The sequence below is a fragment of the Carlito syrichta genome, unplaced genomic scaffold (assembly GCF_000164805.1).
Source record: "Carlito syrichta isolate Samal-C Ts95f unplaced genomic scaffold, Tarsius_syrichta-2.0.1 Scaffold274072, whole genome shotgun sequence".
Taxonomy (NCBI): domain Eukaryota; kingdom Metazoa; phylum Chordata; class Mammalia; order Primates; family Tarsiidae; genus Carlito; species Carlito syrichta.
The window spans coordinates 515,892-537,918 of NW_007218168.1; the positions used below are offsets into that span (position 1 = coordinate 515,892).

Here is a 22,027-nt window from a genome sequence, read left to right on the forward strand (position 1 = left end):
GGTTTTTTAAACTCTCCATAAACACTTTAGAGGCAGTTTGTCAGTAAACACAAAATAACCTTCTGGAATTTTCCTTGCAATTGTATTAAATCTATAGATCAAGATGGGAAGAAGTGACAACTTGTCAATATTGATTCTTCCTATCCATGAACATGAAATTGTCTATTTATTTAGCTATTTTTTGTTTTCTTTCATCAGTTTTGTAGTTTTCTTCATATAACACTTGTATATTTTTGTTAGATTTATACATATTTCATTTTTGCTGATGCTAATGTAAATGAAGTTGTGGTTTTAATTTCAAATTCTACTTGTAGGTTGCTGGTATAAAGAAAAGCAATTTGCTTTTATATATTAACTTTTAATCTCTTATTAGTTCTAGGAGTTTTAAAACAAATCTTTCGGATTTTTTTTACATAGATAATCATGCTATTTGTGAAAAAAAAAAAACAGTTTTCTTTTTCCTTCTCAGTATGCATGCATTTTATATCCTTTTATTGTCTTATTGTCTTAGTTAAGACTTCCATTATGATGCTGAAAAGCTATGGTGAGAGAGGACTTCTTTGTGTTGTACTTGATCTTAGTGAGAAAGTTTCTAATTTCTCACCATTAAATATGACACTAGTTGTAAATGTTGGTAGCTATACTTTTCAAGTCTAGGAAGTTCCTTTCTATTCTTAATTGTCTGATTGACTTTTTTAAAAACAATGAATAAGTGTTATATTTTGTCAAATATAATTGATAAAATTATGTAAATTTTTTAGCATGTGGGTGTGATAGATTAGATTAATTGATTTTTTAATGCTAAACCAGGCTTGCATACATTATATTTGTCATAGTGCATAATTATTTTTATACATTGTTGGATTCAAACTGCTAATAGTTTGTTAAGGCTTTTTGTGTCTTTGTTTATGAACAATGTTAGTCTATAGTTTTCTTTTCTTGTAATGCCTTTGTCATTTTTTTGGTATTAATTAGGGTAATATCTTCATAGAATGAGTTAAGACTCTAAGTCCATCCAGGTTGCTGTGAAGTTCATGATTTTGCTCTTCTTTATGACTGAGTAATATTCCATAGTGTATATGTGCCACATTAAAAAAATTCCAGTTCTCTTTTCAAGGACAGCATAATTGGTTCCATGTCCTTGGTACTGTGAAAAATGCTGTGATAAATATACATGTGCAGGTATCTTTTTTATGGAGTGATTTGAATTCTTTCTAGTACATTCTCAGGAGAGGAATTGCAGGGTCGTATGGAAAGTAGATTTTTAGATCTTTTAGGAATCGTCATACTTTTTTCCACAGAGGCTGTACTAGTTTACACCAATGGTGTAGAATTGTTCCTTTTTCACTGCATTCTCTCCAGCATCTGTTGCTTTTTGAGTTATTGATGATAGTCATCCTGACTGGAGTTAGGTGGTATCTCAGTGTAATTTTAATTTGCATTTCTCTGATGACTAGTGAAACTGAGCATTTTTTCATGTATCTGTTGACTGTTCATATGTCTTCTTTTGAGAAGTGTCAATTCATATCTTTTGCCCACTTTGTAAGAGGGCTGCTTGTTTTTTTTCTTTTTGGCACATCTGAGTTCCTTGTTGATCCAAACACTCAGTGATTTTTCACAGAAACAAAGAACTGAGAATCATATGTTCTTGTTCATAAGCAGTTCTTGAACAATTATTGTAATACTATAAGAAAAGGATTGGCAGTAGCGGGAAACTGCTGGGAGTGGGGCAAGAAGTGGAATTGACGGTAGTGGGAATCTGCCTGGAGAAGGGAGGACATACCTTATCAACAAGGTACCTGCATAATGAACATTTGTATACCTAAACCTGAATTGTACCCCACATCTTTAAAAATAAAAAAATTAAAAGTTAAAAAAAAAGAGTTAAGAAAGATTCCTTCTGCTTGTATCTTCTGAAAAAAAATAGTAGAGAATTGTTATAATTTATTTATTAAAAGTTAGGTATAATTCACCAGTGAATCCATCTAGGTTGGTACTTTTTGTTTTAAAAAGTTATTAATTGTTGATTATTTATACAATTTCTTTAATAGGTATAGGCTTATTCATATGTTTATTTCTTCTTGTGTGAGTTTTGCCAGATTGCATCTTTTAAGAGCTGGTTCATTTCATTAAGGTTATCAAATTTTAGAGTATAGAGTTGCTTGTTGGATTCCTTGACTATCATTTTAATGTCAAGGGCTCTGCAGTGATGTCTTCTCTTTTAACTCTGATGTTAATAGTTTGTGTCCTCTGCCATTTTTCTTAGTTAAAGAATCAACTTTTAGTTTCATTGAAATTCTTTTTTGATTTTTAAGTTTTAATTTCATTAATTTCATTAATTTCTGCTAAAATTTTATTTATTTTCTGTTTCATTTTGAATTTAATTTGCTCTTTCTTTTTAGTTTACTATGGTGGAAACTTAGATCAATGATTCTGAATTTTTTTTTTCTTTTTGAGTATGTACATTCCATGCTATAAATTTTCCTTGAAGCACTGTTTTTGCTGATTTCTCACATTTCAATAAGTTATATTTTAATTTTTATTTAGTTAAATGTATTTTTATTTTATTTCTTTTATCCATGTGGTATTTGGGATTATGCTATTTAATTTTTGCCTTTTCACTTTTTCTTCTTGTCTCACATGATTTTCATACTGATTGTGTATTGTTTAATAGTCCATTTTATCAGTATATTAGCTTAGTTTATAGCAAGGTTTGCAATTTACATTTTTATTTAATCAGAATATATGTTAAATGATTTGTTTATGTGTAGCATATAACCTTTGAATAGTACACTACCATTTGCTCCCTTACATTTTTATGTTATTATTGTCATACCTCTTAAATTCAAATAAGCAATAAACACAATGTACATTGTTATTATTTTTAGTTAGACAGTTTTCTTATAGTGTGCTAAGCATTTTCAAAATAAACATTATGTTAACCTTCAATTTTACCATATCTAGAATTATTATTGTGAGTGTGTGTGTTTATGGATCTAATTTCCTTTCTTGCATAATATGTATTTTGCTTAGAGATCTATTCTTCTTATCATGGTCTGCTGAAAATATTAATTCAGTTTTTGTTTGTTTGAACAATAATTTATTTTTCCTTTAATCTCAAATATATTTTTTCTGTATATGTAATTTTTAGTTGACAATCTTTCCCTGTGGGGCTTTAATATTGTAACTCTGTTGTTCTCTAGCTAGCATAGTCTCATTTTTAAATTATTTGAATTGTTTTAGAAGGTACAAATAATTTTTTTTACAGGGATACTTTGTACAGTGGCAAAGACATCTCAATTTTAAGGGGACACACCACTCCAGTCTGAGCACATTGTATCTGATGGCTGATATTTCATCCCTACTGCTCTCCCACCCTCTCGTTTCTGAGACATCATTGTCCATTATGTCATTCTATATGCCTTTGCAGTTCCTTAGTTAATTAACTAAAATAGATCTACCATTTTAGCTAGCATAGTTTCTAAAAAGACGTCTGCTTTGATTTGAGTTTTTGTTCTTCTGTAGATGATATGTGTTGCTGTTGTTGTTTTTCTCAAACTGTTTTCAAGATTTACACTTTATTTTGGGCCTTTTGGCAGTTTGTCTATTATGTGTCTGGGTGTTGGTTTGTTTGGCATCGGTTTTAGTTTTTGGTTGAGTTTTTCAGATTTGTGCTCCAGTTTCTTTCATTATTTCTCTCAGCATTATCTCTTCAAATATTTCTTTTTTCCTCTTTTTCATTTTCACTCTGGGATTTTGATTTATTTGTATGTTATATCGTTTGATATTGCCCACAATGCTTTCTCTTTTTATCATTATTATTTTTTATTTTTGTGCATCAGTTTTGCTAGTTTGTATTGATGTCTCTTTAGGCTCACTGGTTGTTTCACAACTCTATTGAGTCTACTTATGGACATTTTTCATTTCTGTTGCTGTGTTTTTAATTTCCAGAATTTCCATTTGATTTTTTGCACAATTTTCAATTATTTATTGAAATTCTTCATTCATTTTCAGGATGTTTGCTTATCTTTCCACTAGATCATTTAATTTATTAATTAGAGGTGTTTTAAACCTCTGTGTGACAGTTTCTTTATACAAGTCATATCTCATTTTTGTTCTGTTGGTTTTATTTCCAGTGATGATGCTTTTTTTCCTTGCTTTTCTCTTATTTTTATTTTGGCTGATACTGATAAATTGTGTGTGTAGCATAATAGACTCTGAGAAGAATAGTATAATGCTTTGGAATGGTCCAGTATTTTCTGTTAATTCTATACTGTTGCGTGTGTGGGATGTGGGAATTAATGAAGCCATGGGTCAGGTTGAGTTTGAGATTTGTTGTTATATGGTTATCCACAATGCACCAATAAATATAAATTTCTTTAACATCACTTTGGCTCAGGGTGACAGTTGCTGACATGTTTTCTTTTTCTTTTTTTTTGAGTTGGAGTCTCACTATGTCACCCAGACTGGAGTGTAGTGGCTGCTCCCGGCCACCGCAGCCTCACCTGTTGGGCTCCGGCGATCCTTCCGCCTCAGCCTTCCGAGTAGCCGGAATTACAGGCATGCGCTACCACGCCCGGCTGATTTTTTGATTTATAAGAAATGTTCCTTCCAACTTTCTATAATCTATATAGAATGTAGAAGAAGCTCAAGTACTTTTTACAGTCTGTTTTTAACAGACAAAATATATGTAGGGATACTCACTGTCATTAATTTTTTCCTACATTCCTCAGAGAAAATATTCAAGTGATTATTTCAATTGTATGGAAGTTTAGAAATTGGAGGAAAGAATGAGAAAAATATTTTATCTTTTTATTGCTTAGAATATCACATAACCTTTGTCAAAATCACCCAGTACCATAATATCAGAAGCCTTGGTAACATGATGGAATGAATTAGTGGATAGGCAGATGGGTGTTACATAGAAGATTTGGTAATTAATTAAGGGACATTAAGAAGATAGATAAGTTGGCATTTGGATGATGAAATACACCAATGGGTGGAAAAGCAGAAGAGCAAATGGATGAATGAGTATTGAAGTAGTGATAGACAATTGTATAAATGAGTGGATAGGCAGATGGTGGCGCTGATGAATTATTGGGTATTTGACATGGTTGAAGAATGATTCATTAATAATCTATCACTTTGTAGGGGAGAATTATTTCAGAAATGATTCACCGAAATTATTCATTTTAAAAGTTTTTGAGATGTAAAGAATAGGTCAGAGAATGGTGATGTTACTCTGTTTTTTCCAAATTATATCTAACCTCTTCATAGATACTCACATTTAAAGAGGTATAGAAAGTTAAAAAAAAAAAAAAGTTAAGTGTTATGTGGCAAAGATTTTGGGTATTTTTTTTTTACTTTCTCTTTATTGTCTCTCTATTTTAAGAATCTATATACATCTTATTTGGTGTCCTGTGTCAATTCAGATATTAAACTATGTGATGCTATTTTTACTGGACCTTAAATAGCACGATGAAAATATACTTGAGTTTCCATCAACACTTGCAATGGTCAGAGATACTTTTTGCAAAAAACATTGAGGTTTGAAGCACAACTCTTGCCTACAGATGGAGAGGTAAGGGCATTCTAGAGCTAAAGATGAGAATTGACTTTATTCACCTAATATGGATGCAGGCTCATACACTGTTCACTAGAATATGGGTTTTGAAGGATAAAAGTCAGGTTTGGGATGCAGATAATATCCTAAAATCTCACACAGCTGGCTTCTATTGCTTTTTAGAATGACCTAAGGCTTCAGGGAGTTTTGGAGAGGAAAGAGATTAAGAGAACAACCTTCCACAGGGAGAGGAAGGACAGAATGGAGTCTCTACACTGGAGAATTGGAAGTAATGACAATGAACACAAATGCATGAAACTCCTGAGGGAAATCTGTCAGCTCTTCCTTGCTATGCCAGCCACACCACACTTTGTTAGATCTGTGGATGTGCTACTTGAGGGAACCTATGAACTTCTTTGGAGCACTATCTATGCTAGTCTCAGGTGATTTCTGAGCCTCAGAGTCTTAGAGTCTGGGACTCTTAAACTCTCTCATCTATCACTTTGGAGGAAGGGAGCAATCTTAAGGAAATGACTTAAATCTAGACTGAAGCAGACAAGTCCCTTTTGTCTAGCACTGATTACAGTTTGAAAACTCTTAATAGAAGTGTCAACAGAGGGTGGGTATAAACAGAGGCTTATAGAGGGGCAGTAATAGTACTGATTTGGTTTGTTAAAGTGCTTGAATCAGGGATATAAACGATGAAATCATCTAGTCCAACATATTACAGTAAATGTAGTAAAATAATTCTGCTTTCCTGAAGCTGAAAGCTTAGGTACATTTTCATTGTATGAGTTTCTCAATTCCAAACTTTGGTACTGAGATAGAGAAAGAGAAAATGTAAAACAGAGTTTGGAGCAAGAAAATGGTTATGAATTAAAAATAGATATTCCACGGATGAATTATGCCTCATTTTTTGGAAAGACGTTTAGTGAGCAACTTAGACCTATTAAGTTTTTACCTAAATATTGATTTTTATGAGCATTTAATAGAATTATATTGCATTTTGAGATATTTATATTACATTTCCAGATAAATTGTCAATTGCTTCAAGGTTTTTAATCTAAATTATTTCCCTAAGAGTATTTTTATTTTTATTTTGTTTTCAATAATAGAAGATTTAAATGTAAGATGGTTAAGTAAATTGAGTAAATTCATACAGCATCAGAATGTGAACAGGGGCTATAGTTGAGGTGTCTTGACTTTCATCCCAGGGTTGCTTAGTCTAAAATGTGTTGTGGGATTGTGTTACAAACATTTTTCATGCTAAAGAAATTATATTGCAAAAGAATACCCTAGTTTTAGAGGTAAAGGGTAAGAGATACAAAGGTGAGAATTTACAAAATGAAATCATAATACAATATATCCTCAAATGTGAATTTCATGATTGCACATATTCAAAATACCGTCTCAATAATTGAACTCAGATTGCGTGAAAAGTCAGGGAACCAAATCAAGATAGGAAGTAGGTAACAAGAATCCAAAGAATAAAAATTAATTGTCTTCTCAGGATATAAAAACATCTTTGGGACATTGTCTACCCAGTGGCACCGTGATTCTCTGTATCCAAATATTAGAATGATGAAAACACTCCTGCCCATGATGGAAGCATTCAGTGCATACAATAACCAAGTGTTCAGCCATAGGTCAGATGACTCTTCCTGTGGATGAAAGTGGCATTTCTATTGACAGCTCAGCTTTATAAAGGTATGCTTCTGGCTTATTTGCACAAGCATGAAAGAAAAATATGTGCTAATTGTGGTGCTTAACCATCATGTATTCTGCTTGTGCATTCCGTACTTTATTTACCCCAGCTAAGAATGTAGAGGACTCCAATGAAGAGGCCAAGTATGATTAAGACTCAGTAGAATGTTAGAATAATGATGAACAAGCATAGTTTCTGGGAAGAGAAAGTTTTTGACTTTTATTCCTTAGCCATAGAGAATCATTATTATAATGAATGGTAGATGAGGTTAGCAATGTTCTCAACCTTAAGCCTCACTGTGTTTCAGACTGGCTTTTCAAGGCTGTTACAAGGTTTTGTATAACCGTGCACTTTTTGAATTGACATAAATAATAGAAAGGATTATTATTCTGAAAAACAATTTTTGAAATGTAAGAGACTATCTTTTTCTAGTGTGTATACCTCCTGAGGCTTCCCAAAATAATATTAAATACTTCTCTCTTCCTAATACAGGAGGAAGGGGGAAGATACAATTTTTAAAGTATCTAGTCTATAGAAATGGAAAATGTTGCTAAATAGTTTTAAATATACAATACACTGACTGGGGTAGTATAATAAGATGTGGTACTGAATGTTGCAAATGGAAAAAACACCTAAGTGTCGAGTCTTGGGTACTTTTTCCTTGTAAGGGTGAACTGAGCATTTTTAAGTGTTGGTCCATAAAGCAGCAATGAAATCTAAATGCAAATGGAAACTAATAAAAGAAAAATGTGACCAGCAGTTTCTGAAGCTATTTCCAGAGAACTACAAGTAAGGGTCCTATCTATGTGCCACCAACATACTAAAAATTCTGTTATTGCCTGGTTGTTTTTTTCTATGGGTCTGTTTTTTAATCTTTTTTTTCCTCATAGTTCCTCTTAGATGTTATCATTTGTATTACAGATGGAAGATCAGGAGGGTGTGGTGAAATACTTGACGTACTTTATGTGAGAAGCCATATTTTTACTTGAAGCTATATTCTTTCCATTTAGGCATCCTGTAAAGTTATAGGAAGTAAGTCATGAATGGGACTTCTGTCTGGAAGAAGACTCTTCAGAGTTTTAAGTACATTATAGCAGACTAATTGGACAATGTCTGATTCCATGATTCTGAAATTCTAGATGTTTATAACAAATATTGACATAAACCATTGCCTAAGTATGATCATTAGCAATATATTTAAGTTGACTTAAGGTCTTGACTTCCTGATATTCCTTTTAGGATTGGGAGAGGAAAGGGCAAGTTTAGAACCGGAGCCATATCTGCTAGAAAGCAGTTCTAGATATAGAGAATTGCAGAGAATGGTACAAAGCAATTTGGCTCATAGATAAAGAGTTGGAAGACAGACTCAGGGAAATGGAAACAGGAAATCTAAAGCCAAATTGTATATTTTCTAATTCTCCTGTTCCATTGATGTGAGCATTTTCTAAGGTTCTGTGCTGTGAACTTTACCTTTTTTCCACAATTTCATCTTGAAATGTTTATTATTTCTAACTGCAGCAATTATTATGGTTGTCTGAATTTTTTGCTCTTCATCTTGTTAAGGTGACATAATTTCTTTTCTTTTTTTTTTTTTTTTGAGTTGGAGTCTCACTCTGCCACCCAGACTGGAGTGCAGTGGTCGCTCCTGGTCACCGCAGCCTCGACCTGCTGGGCTCCGGCAATCCTTCCGCCTCATCCTTCCGGGTAGCTGGAACTACAGGTGCGTGCTACCACGCCTGGCTAATTTTTTGATTTATTGTAGAGATGAGGTCTTGCCAAAATGCCCAGGCGGGTCTCAAACTCGCAGACTCAGGCAATTCACTCACCTCAGCCTCCCAAAACGCGGGATTATAGGCTGAGCCACCGAGCCCGGCTGGGGTGACATAATTTTACTTGAAGATGTTATAAAGCAGTAGTCCATAGTTAATAAAAGTTAGAAATAGAACATGTCCAGATTACAGATTATGTGAAGAGTCTTCTGTCCAAGAGAAACTTAATTCTTTAAATATTTAGACATTAAGATCTGTCTGTGCATGAAATCACATGAACAAATTTGTATTTTACATGATTAATGTGGTGGGAGAGTGTAAATTTTCTTAAGTGAGTGGAGGTTACATTAGGAAATTTTACAAGGAAGCTTCTGTTCTCTGTAAGAGAATGTTGAGGGCAAGGGCAAGTGTGGATGAAAGAAAGGGAAAGATGGAAAGATACACAATAAAAGAAATAAAGGAAGAGGATCTATTCTGTGAAGTGGTGAAGAAGAGGGAAAAATCAAACACGAGAGTGGGAGAATTCTAATTTCATTGATAGAAATAAAAATATCAAGAAAAGATTTGGTTTGTGAAGTGATGAACACAGTCATTGGTGAGATATTTAGGAAATATTCATTAAGGTGTTTGATAAGCATCTGATCCTTGAGAAAGAAGTCCAGGAGGTTAATGTAGAATTGAGAGTGAGTCACACAGAATACACAATAATTAATGCCGTTAGAAATAGCAAGTCTTTCAAAAAGAAACTGCAGAAAGAAAAGTACAAGTTCTCAGCACAGAAAATGCTCACAGCAATGGAACAGAAAAATTTAGAAAAGTCAGCTGAGAATGCTGACAAGGAAAATTTCATTGGCGGTCAGGACAGAAGTATCTGACAAAAATCAAGAGTTTCAAGGACCAAATAGTTAACATTGTTAAAAGATAAAGAATAAAATGCAATCAAAGTTTTTCAGATTTAATGATAGCAGGTTATCGGGAACTTTTAAGATAACAAATTCTGTGGATTAATGAGTATGGAAATTTCTATGAGCTAAGAGATGGATGTTAAGAAATGTATCCATAAAATGAACATTAATCATTTGAGATGTGAAATGAAGACAGATTTAAAATGGGAAGTATATAGCAAAGATTCCTCTCCCATGTTGAAAGGTCTGTATTTGTACATATTTTTATAAAGAGGGAGAATGATCCACTTGGAAGAAAAAGAAATCTGAGGATGATAGAGAAGAGTCATAAGTGAAGAAATAAGATCCTGATAGGGAGATACCATGAAACGAAGACTATTTAATATCACTTATGAATGGGCACCTGCTGTTTCAGTTGCTTCTTTAGGAACTTTAGTGCTTTAACTCCTTTAACTTCACCAATGACTCTTTCAATTAGCCAATATTATGAAGATTTTCACAGACTAAAAAATATGAGGCTCACAGAGCCTAGGTAGCTTTTTCCAGGTCTTGGGAAACAGAACAGATGTGAACCCAAAGTGGGAGCTGTTGGACTCTGGGGTTGACACTTTTCTCTAGGACATGACGTTGTCACTCATGTATAATGAGACAAGGGCTATTGGAGAGATATGTGGGTTGGGTTAGAAGAGTACAGTTAGTCACTGGCTTGTGTGGTCTCCAGACAGCCCAGTGCACTTGAGGAGCAAATAAGGTGGTGATGATCTCTCTGTGAGTCTTTTGCCTCACAGATGGATCAGTGCTTTGAAGACAGGAAGGTTAATAATCACCGCCAAATCCCAGCATTTCACAAAGATGGCACTTCATAGAAATTTGAATAATTAATAGAAAAAGAAATGTGTACTTTGACTGCAAATATATTATCTATTCAATATCAGTTGATAGATTTTTAAGAAAATATTTTATTGAGGCTTAAAAATATAAATTTGAGTGTCTTCTTTGAGTCAGTCAGATGTATTCTCAGGGTTATTATAATTTCAGGTAAGCAACCTAAGGCGTGGTGGTGGAAGCATCAGACCGAGCAGTAAAGAAGGAAATGGTGGCTGGAAGGGCAGGTTATGAGGAGGAGATTAGGAGACAATTTAGAAAAATCAGACATGATTTTCTGAGCGTGAATGAGATGGACATTTCTGGAACCACGTGTTTTGTTTCATTCTTTATCAGGTAAATTGGTTGAAGCATTGACAATCTTTTTCTTTCAGCAAAGAGACACTAATCTGACCAAAACCTCTGCTTCTTCCTGCAGTAACTCCTGCATCCTCTCTCTCCTAAGTTTCCTTATTTTGTACACTGCAATAAAAAAAAGTTAGTGAATAGAAAGACATGGAATAAGAAGAAGGTGGTTAATTTTTTTTCAATACAACTTGTTTCTCCTTAATGTTCGCATTTGATGTTGTAATATAATAGTTTGGCTGAAAAATTACTTGCTGAGCAAAAGTAACCATAAAGGAATCTCCATTCCAAAGTATATCTACATGAATTCATACCTTCTACTTTAGTCTTGAACAATGAAGAAAAGTCCTTAAACATCTTTTTCTTCCTCCTTTGTAATTACAAAGTCTAAGCATCCTCCCTACCCCACCCCACTAACGAATGAAGAGAACAAAAGTTAACTAAAAAATCAACAGTCTCCACAATCCTCAAAGCATCAATGCCATCTCTATACCCTCAGCTATATTACAGGTTACCTCTAATTTGAATATATTTGTAGAAAGGATGTGAGAGGAATATAATGTTTGCTACTTTGTCTACCCCAACACAGAGGTCATGTTACTACTAACGCCCATATTATTACCAGTAACAGTTCAGAAAGTACTTCCACATAAATTTGAGGTTCAATATACTTGAATGTTATTTAATATTATCCTCTTTCATTTAAAAAAAGTTTATCATTAAACTCGCATCACAAATCTACCTAACAAAATCAGTTTTTTTAATTTTAATTTTTTAGACTCATGGGGTACATTACATTGGTATATTGCTTGAAGGCAAGGTTTGGGTTTCTGCCTCACTGGTACCAATTGAGTGGTTTTGTATCCTTTGTCTTCCATCCCTTCTTCTCTTCTTTAGCAGTGCCCAGTGTCTGTTAGGCAATTCTTGTGCCCAATGTTTAGGACCCCTTGTGAGTGAGAACACTTAGTATTCAGTTCTTTTGTATCTGTGATAATTCACTTAGAATGAAGGTCTCCAGCTGTACTCATGTTGCTGCAACAGACATGATTTTGTTCTTTTTTATGACTGTGTAGTATTCCACATATATATGTACATTTTCTTTATTCAGTCCCTTATGATAAGCATCAGGGTTGATCCTATGTTTTTTGCTATTGTGAATAGTGCTGCAATAAGCATACGTGGGCAGGTATTTTTTGTTTATTTGTTTGTTTTGGGGGTTTTCTGGTAGAGCGATTTATGTTCCTCTGGGTATATTACCAGAAGTGGGATTGCTGGGTTGAATGGTAGCTCTGTTTTGAGTTCTTTGAGAAATTTCCAAACTGCTTTCTATGAAGTTTGAACTAGCCTACAATCTCACCAACAGTATGTGAGTGTTCCTTTCGCTCTGCACCTTTGCCAACACGTGTTGTTTTTTGACTTTTTAATGATAATTCTTAATGGTGTGAGATGGTATCTCATTGTAGTTTTCATTTGCATTTCTCTGATGATTAGTAAAGCTGAGAATTTTTTTATATGTTTGTTGGCTTCTTGCATGTCTTCCTTTGAGAAGTGTCTATTCATGTCCTGTGCCCATTTTTTAATGGGGTTAAGTTTTATTTTATTTGAGTTCCTGGTACATTCTGAATGGTAGACCTTTGTCAGATGCATAGTTTGCATATATTTTTCCCATTCTGTGGATTGTCTTTTTACTCTCTTGATGGTTTCTTTCACTGTACAGTAGCTTTCTAAATTGATAAGGCAGCACCTGACAACTTTAGTTTTAGCTACATTTGCTTTTGAGGACTTGGGCATAAATTAATTGCCTAGGCTGATATCCAGGAGGGTGTTCCCTAGGTTATCTTCTAAGATTCTTATAGTTTGAGGTTTCATATTTAGGTCTTTGAACCATTTTGAGTTAATTTTTATATATGATGATAGATAAGGGTCCAGTTTCATTCTTCTTCATTTGGTTAATCCGTTTTCCCAGCACTATTTGCTAAATAGAGTTTCCTTTCCCCATTGTTTGTTTTTGTCGGTTTTGTCAAAGATAAGTTGGCTGAAGTTCCCATTTCATTGGTCTATGAGTCTATTTTTGTACCAGTACCATGCTGTTTTGGTTACTGCAGTTTTGTAGCAGGAGTTGATGTCACCAGGTTTGTTCTTTTTGCTAAGGATTACTTAGCTGTTTGGGTTCCTTTTTTGTTTCCATGTGAATGTAAGTATTCTTTTTTTAGGTCTGTGAAAAAATGTTGCTGATAATTTTCATTGAGTCTATAGATTGCTTTGGGTAGAATGAACATCTTGACACTATTGATTTTTCCAATCCATGAACATGGAATGTTCTACCATTTGTTTGTGTCATCACTGATTTATTTGAGCAGTGTTTTGTAAAGATCTTTCCTTTGGTTAGGTAAATACTGAGGTATTTTATTTACGTATTTATTTATTTATTTATGACTATTTTGACTGGGATTGTGTTTTTGATTTGGTTCTCAGTCCACTTGTTGTTGGTGTATAGAAATGCAACTGATTTTTTTTTGTATTGATTTTGTAGTCTAAGACTTTATCAGAGTTGTTTATCAGTGCTAGGAGGTTTTTGGAAGACTGTCTAGGAATTTCTAGGTATAGAATTATATCATATATGAAGAGGGATAATCTAACTTCTTTTTCTGTTTGGATACCACTAACTTCTTTTTCTTGTTCTGACTAGGATTTCTAGTACTATGTTAAATAATAGTGAGTAAAATTGGATTCTAAAGCTAGGTTCTCTTAAAAAACAAAAAATAAAAAAAAATAAAGTTAGACTTTCTAATTCCAGATTTTTCACAAGACTTTGTTTCTTTCAATTTTTTTCTTTTTCTAATAGATCTACACATTCATCAAGATGGGTCTAGTTGACATATTTAAGGTAATTCTTTAACTTTCCAACTGCAATCTTCATTGCTTGTCATTTTACCTGCCATTTTCATGTATCATTCTCTCCCTGCTCTGGAATCCGAGGTAAATTGGTAAAGATGAGGAACTCCTGATACTGCAATGCACTGTCTCCAGGATTTAACTGATATCCCTGAAACCAAATTGTCTCATGAAGACAATAGACTGTCTCTCTGATGCAAAGCAAATAAATGCATATTGGGTCCGTGCTATCATCTTGCCATAAATCACCTACCCAAGGAAGGCTGGCCTGTTACTCTTATGCTTTTTCATCAGTTTTCAGTTTTTTTCTGACTCTCTTTGCAGATTAATAAGTCTCACACTTTTTGATGGAACCACATAACCAGACATGGATGAATGAATTTATTCTGTTTGGGTTGTCCAGTGATTGGGATACTCAGGTCTTCCTCTTTGTACTCTTCTTAGTGATGTACCTGGTGACCATGCTGGGGAACTTTCTCATTGTTCTTCTGATCAGCCTGGACAGCCGACTTCACACTCCCATGTATTTCTTTCTCACCAACCTCTCCTTTGTTGATGTCTCCTATGCCACAAGCATAATCCCTCAACTTCTGGTACATTTTCTTACAGAACATAAAGTCATCCCATTCCTGAGTTGTGCAGCTCAGTTATTTTTTTCCCTGGCCTTGGGTGGGATTGAGTTTGTTTTATTGGCAGTGATGGCCTATGACCGCTATGTGGCTGTGTGTGACCCCCTGAGATATTCGGCCATCATGCATAGAGGGCTGTGTGCTAAGTTGGCCATCACATCGTGGGTCAGTGGCTCCATCAACTCCCTCATGCAGACTGCCATCACTTTTCAGCTGCCCATGTGCACTAACAAATATATTGACCATATATCCTGCGAACTCTTGGCTGTGGTCAGGCTGGCTTGTGTGGACACTTCCTCCAATGAAGTCGCCATCATGGTCTCTAGCATTGTCCTTCTGATGACACCCTTCTGCCTGGTTCTTTTGTCCTACATCCGGATCATCTCCACCATCCTAAAGATTCATTCCAGAAAGGGAAGGAAGAAAGCCTTCCACACCTGTGCCTCTCACCTCATGGTGGTTGCCCTGTGCTATGGTATGGCCATTTTCACTTACATCCAGCCCCACTCAAGTCCCTCTGTCCTTCAGGAGAAGTTGATCTCTCTTTTTTATGCTATTTTGACACCTACGCTGAACCCAATGATTTACAGTTTAAGGAATAAGGAGGTAAAAGGGGCCTGGCAGAAACTATCAGGGAAATTCTCTGGGTTAACATCAAAACTGGCAATTTGATGACTCATGAGCATCACTTAAAGAAAAGAGCTTTGCCTCAGTGTTCGTCACCCAACTCAAATGTGACAGGCATAGAGTATGTTGCCCCAGCAACCAGGAAGGAGAAGATGCAATGTGTACTAGGAATATCATGTAGGAGTTAGAGTGGTTGAGCTGGGTGGGGTGTGGGATGTGGAGGTATTTTTCTGTCACAGCAGCATGATCTGTGGAGTTAGGTACAGCTGTAATAGAACTTCCCACACTTCAATCTCCACTTTTATGGCCTGACATAATTAAACAACAAATACCACTTACTGTTTTGATTTGTCGCTTTGTTTGTATTTATAGACCTATTCATCCCTCTTACCTTGGATCACTGGACTAATTCATCCACACTTTGAAAAAGGTTATAGTGCTTCTATTGAGAACAAAAAAACATTTTGACATTTGCAGACTCACTTAAAATAATGTGTGGTGCATGTAGCCATAAGCAGTAATTGTGTGAATCAACATTCTGGGAAAAGTGTTGTTGTCAAGGCTGATTAAAATATTTTTGTTAGGAGCTATGAAACGTGAACATAATGTTTTTCTCTTCGTGTTGGAGCTAATTCAGTAGATAAATATCAGGGAAAGGTCTTATTTTACCTTTTTTCCCCCTTTTAATTGTAGAGACGAGGTCTCGTCAAGTTGCCCAGGCTGGTTTCAAACCCACAGGCTCAGTCAATCCACTCTCCTCAGCCTCCCAAAGTGCTGGGATTACAGGCTGAGCCACTGAGTCCAGCTCATTTTACCTTGATAGAGTAATAGCCACTGGTTGTTTGTACTGAAGATTATTATTGATCAAGGACAAGTTAAGTTTCAGGTACTACATGACAGTATTCCAATAGATTGAGAGAAATTGTACTACATATATAAGGGGTATCACTGAAAATTTTTAAAACTGCCTGTTTTCTGAAAAATCTATAAACTATTTCTCTGAATCTTTAGAAACAGAATAAGCACATCAATTATAGGACAATATATAAAATATCAAAGAGATAGTTAATCTCAGAAAGGACAAATTCATCAGCCAAAGCCAAAGAAAGGTAAAACAATTTTAACATGGATTTTAGGGCATCAGGAAAAGTCATTCAGCTATGCAAATATTACTCTCAAGTCTCCACATTAAGGACTTATTTTGTCCCCTTTCACACATGCACTGCAGGGTCATAGTGAATCTCTCTGAATCTAATAACCTGGGCTTATTTGAGACTGAATCTCACCCCTGAAGTAATTCCTAAATAATGCAAAAGAAGAATAATAAATAATAGGGCAAGAGATAAGGAAGGGAAAACAAAAGAAATATGATAATAACTTGGTCTTCTCGCTCTTTTTAAAGAGTCTAAGTTCTTTCCTCTTTTTGTCTCTTCAAGTCAGTTGACTTCACATTTGTCCACACAACATCACAGAATCTGAGGGCTCAAAGAGAGTTGAAGACTTTATAATCCAGAGCCTATTTGACATAGAAATTTTACCTTAATATCGATATAATCCTAAATTTTTCAAGATAGGCAGGCATCCCCAAAATCGTCAATGCTGGTGAACATTTCTATTGACGTTAATTCAAGTATTATCAATGGAGTATCTATTATGTGTCAGTGTCAATGAATGCTTGTTGGACACAATAGTCAATATAACACAATCCTGACAAGAATATGTTTGCCTACTAGGAATGTCAAGCTAAGTAATGATAATACACTATGAAAAGTGTTACAGTGAAAATAAGCCTGTTGAGGATGATCAAAGAAGACTTCCTATGAAAGGATCCTTAGTTGAAACCAAAAATGTGAGAGCCAGATATCCAGATGATGAGAAACTCAAACAAGAAACAACTTGCCCAAAGTTATAGAGATGAGGGCAAGTATGAGAGTCTACAAAATGTCAGTTGCAGAGTAGAGAAAAGTAAGGAAGTAGTGAGGATGAAGCAGGTGGGTAGACATGATCAGATGATGAAGGTGACTGGATGTCTAATTAGCTTTTACCTTTATTCTGATAGCAATGGGGAGCTAGTAAAGATTTTTTAGTAGGAGTATGGATTGAAACATTGTACACTTTTGAGACAGCTCTCTGACCAATGAGGTAGTGAAAGAAAAGATTAGAGGCAACAAAGATTAAATAAAAACAGTTAGGGAGTTGCGCCAGTAATATTCTTAAGGCATTAAGGGAATCTGAATTAAGGTAGGAGCAACAGAAAAGGAAAAAGTAATGTCATTTTATCTAAGAGAGATTTCAGATAAAGCACTTCAGATTCTAGATCGGAATTCCCGTCTGAATCTCATTCTTCTTCTAAAATGTTATAATCCTGTCTGATTATTCTGTAAATTGTCTACTAAATTGAAATATTTATCATTATGAACACACTCTGTAGTACATGGTATGTGAAAGAGACAAGAAGAAAATTAATAAAAAGTACAAATATACACATGACACATCAAAGAGGTAAATATGTGAAGATGCTATATCTTCATTTCTGAAACTGATCATATGATCACAGTGTTTGTGACATTTCTCCATCAGCTATGCCATGATCTTTTGCCTTCAGATAGCACCTCAATGAGTTTGGATTCTTCTCTGGAATAATTATCTAAACCTTCATTTCTCAGAAAGCAGAAACGCTAAGAGTGGGCATTAGGTCTGTAGCAATAAACTGTTATAGTCTCATATTTTTCTATTACATTTTTATTTTTACCTTTTTTATTTATAGGCTTTTCTTCAGGGCTGCATTTTTTTAGTAAATTAAATTCTCAGTAAATTAAATTAGATCACCTTGAGACTACAGACATTTCTATTTCCTAATTCCATTTTTTTTTTTTGAGTTGGAGTCTCAGTCAGTCGCCCAGACTGGAGTGCAGTGTCCGCTCCTGGCCACTGCAGCCTCGACCTGCTGGGCTCTGGTGATCCTTCCGCCTCAGCCTTCCAAGTAGCTTGAACTACAGGCGTGCGCTACCACACCCAGCTAATTTTTAAAAAATTTTTATTGTAGAGATGAGATCTCGCCAAGTTGCCCAGGCGGGTCTCGAACTTGTGGGCTCAGGCAATTCACTCACTTCGGCCTCCCAAGGTGCGGGATTACAGGCTGAGCCACCGAGCCGGCCTCCTAATTCCATTTTCAATAGAAGGGAGGAGTATACTGCTGGTTAAGGGGCAAAACGAGATGCTATTTTAATCTTTATTGTTTATTTATCTATTAGATTTAACTCCTTTTAAAGTTAGGCACTGAAAAATTTTTGAAAATAAAATCTTGCTCAATAAGTAGTTATCATAAAAGCACCACTAAAGGTTCTTCTGAAAAAGCCTAATGTATATATATATATGTATTTGTTTAAATAAGAATCTAAATAAGACCCATATATTGCAGTTGTCTGCTCTGTCTCTGAAGATACTTTGGATCTATAGGCTCGCCTTCAATTCCCCATTTTTACTATTGAAAATTTTTTTGAATAAAACTACATTGCTCTTCCCAGTTGGATTTTCTGTGCAGTCTGGATATTTTGATGATATCCCTAGAGTGTAATTTTACATGTTCTTTTAATCCTATTTCCTGTTAGATCTAGAGACTTTATCAAATTTAATTTTACTTTTTTTCTGGCAATAACATTTCACAGATGGTCGAATGTACCTCTAGCAAGAGGTACACATGCTTGGTTTCTTTTTTCTAGAGATTGTTACAGTTAATATATTGCCTAGCTCAGGGTTGCTCAACAGTGATACATGTTTATTGACATATTAAGCTGAATAATGAATTGTGGAGGATATCCTGTGCACTGTAGGCTATCTAACAACATTCCTGACAGCTACCTACTAGGTGATAGTATTATCCATTCCTTACCAGTAATTGCCAAAATGACTGCTGTTAGAGAACTAGTGACCTAGCTCTATTAATTTATTAGGGGTTGCAAGATGGTGGAGTCAATCATCTGTTTGTTTATTACCTGGAGTACACTTATAAATAGAAACTTCCTCTTCACCACTATTTCAGCTTCTTGAAGCATAGTTGGTATAGGAAAAGCAGAATACATTTTTTCCCTTTTATTTCCCTTTTTTTAATACAAGAAATGAGGTGAGACTTTTTTATTATCATTATGAACTCATTCATGTCCATTTATTTGATCTGTCTTAATCTATTGCAGTTATTATTTTCATTGAAATTCAAATATTTGGTGAATGAGAAACTATCTTAGTTTCCTATTTCTGTTGCAAGAAAGTACTAGAAACTTTGTGACTCAAAACAACACAAAATTATCTTACAGTCTCAAAGGTCAGAATCTGAAATTTATTTTACTGAGTCAAAATCAAGTCATCAACAGGACTCTATTTTTTTTCTGGAAACTCTAGAGAAAAATCTACTTTTTTGCTTCTTTGCTTTCTGAGGCAACCTACATTCCTTGACTCATGGTCTCTTCTTCCATCTTCAAGGCCAACAGCATAGCAAACCTCTCTCTGATCTTCTGCTTTCACCATCGTGTCTCTTCCTTCTGACCCTAATCCTCTTATCTTGCTCTTTTAAGAAGCCTTGTGATTACTGTGGAATCACTCAAATTATCCAGGATTATCTCCTCGTTTAGAAATCCTTCATGTAAACCAGGCTCGGTGGCTCAGCCTGTAATCCCGCACCTTGGTAGGCTGAGGTGAGTGAATTGCCTGAGCCTGTGGGTTCGAGACCTGCCTGGGCAACTTGGCGAGATCTCATCTCTACAATACATCAAAAAATTAGCCAGGCGTGGTAGCGCGCGCCTATAGTTCCAGCTCCTTGGAAGGCTGAGGCGGAAGGATCGCCAGAGCCCAGTAGGTCGAGGCTGAGGTGGCCGGGAGCGGCCACTGCACTCCAGTCTGGGCGACAGAGTGAGATTTTTTAGTTTCTCGTGTGATACAATATTATAGCTCCATCTTTTACATTTCTTGCCTTATAATGGGAGTGATTTTTCCAAGAAGATTTTGGTCTTTTATTATAGGATGGTACCACAATCTGAGTACCATATTCTGCTGGTTGTTTAGGGTTTGTACTGTTACTAGCAAGATGGATAGTCAGTAAGGTATTAACTGTTTTAGTCTTGGCTAGATAGAGTCCAAGTTGTTGAACAAATAGTTTTCATCTGTGCCACTATGACCACTGTTGTGCTTGGGAGACAAGGCTAACTAATATCTAAAGTATGCCAGAGTTCTTTTCCACATGGAACTTCCTTTCCAATGAAGACTTTGTCTTGAGTAGTCAGTGACATGAGCACACATTAATTTGCTCTTATTTTTCTCTAAACTTCTATATCACCAGTCCTCTGAACTTTATCTTTCATATCCAATCAAACTATTAGAAATGGCCTTTCAGTCAATGTATATCCTAGTTTCAGGTCTTCTTAATTTAAGGTAAAAAGTAATGGCGAAATGTACTGTGTAAAATTCTTTCCTATAGGTGCAATGCTTTTTCCATTGTGTTTCAGGGCCATGATTTCTCAGTCATATATTCACGAGGATCCTCAGGAAGCTGTAATTGTGGGTTATAGGCACAGTGGTCCATTGACAATAACAGACAGGATGGGAGTATGAGCTACCTGTTTATGCCATTTGCTTGAGTCTTCAGGATCTACTCAGGTTTGGTACAAATATAATATTTTATGACATGATTTCTCATGACCAGGCATTCAGTTACTACTAAGGTTTACTAGCAAGACATGAGCTATTTCTGGAAAGCACAGCTACCTTCCCAAAGAGGCATGTTTTTCTTTTCCTCCAAAACCCTGTGGACTAGCACTTTTATTTTCCAGTCAAGGCTTCCCACAGACTATTAACAATCATAATCTGCCATAGAGACTTCATGTGCCAATGAAAATATGGTGTAGTAAGTCCCAGGTGGCAGAACTGTACTGTAGATAGACAATCTGGAGAGCACTCTCTCTCTTTGGGTTTCTATGGAAGTTGATATCCATGGCATCATGGTATAGTAGACCTGATCATGGTGAAGCCCAAGTTGACAAATATGGAAAACACTGAGTCTTAAAGCACAAGTGCAGATTCAAGGGGAGATTGCATAGGTATCATCAAAATAAAAATTTCAAGGCTGGGTGGCCAGACATGAGGCCTTGATGATATAGTTCACTGATTAGAAAAGTCAGTGCCTTACATAGTATAATATTGAGGCTATTGACATGAATATCTCACTCTGCATGGGCTACAAGAATCACTATCTTACTGTGAGTTTCTATGAAGTATAACCTGTCCCTCATATGTATTTCAACCTATTCTTTGCATTTCTTATTTCTTGGATCAAGAACAAACCAAATTAGGAAACCGGTTCTCCAATGTGAATCAGAGTCTTGTTTAGTCTATTAAGACTAAAGACTATGTGCTCTGTCTGGGCCTCCTTGTGAAAAGACCTTGAAAGCAGACACTCCCCAGCCCAAGCCTCAGCCCTTGCTTGTGGAGAGGAGTAGGTTGAATAAAACAGACTTTCCTGAGAGATGGACTGACCTGGGGCCGGCAAGGTTGGGTCATCACACTGGGTGGGTGTGGGATAGCATCTGCCTGTGGGTTCTTGACTGCCAACTCATGAAATGAGCAAAAATAAAATGTGGTAACATTCAAGGAGGGAGTGATTCCCTCCTGCTCCAGTGAGCCAGGATGCACAGGACCCAGGCCCAGAAAGTTGA

At 35.6% G+C, this 22,027-nt stretch overlaps 1 protein-coding gene across 1 annotated transcript; it reads left to right on the forward strand.

Annotated features, from left to right (window-relative positions):
* Positions 1-14,355: 14,355 nt before the first annotated feature.
* Positions 14,356-15,457, forward strand: LOC103254259 (olfactory receptor-like protein OLF3). The gene has a single exon (XM_008052394.1). The coding sequence runs from the start codon at positions 14,415-14,417 to the stop codon at positions 15,366-15,368; it is 954 nt and encodes a 317-aa protein (XP_008050585.1). The 5' UTR covers positions 14,356-14,414; the 3' UTR covers positions 15,369-15,457.
* The last annotated feature ends 6,570 nt before the right edge of the window (positions 15,458-22,027 follow it).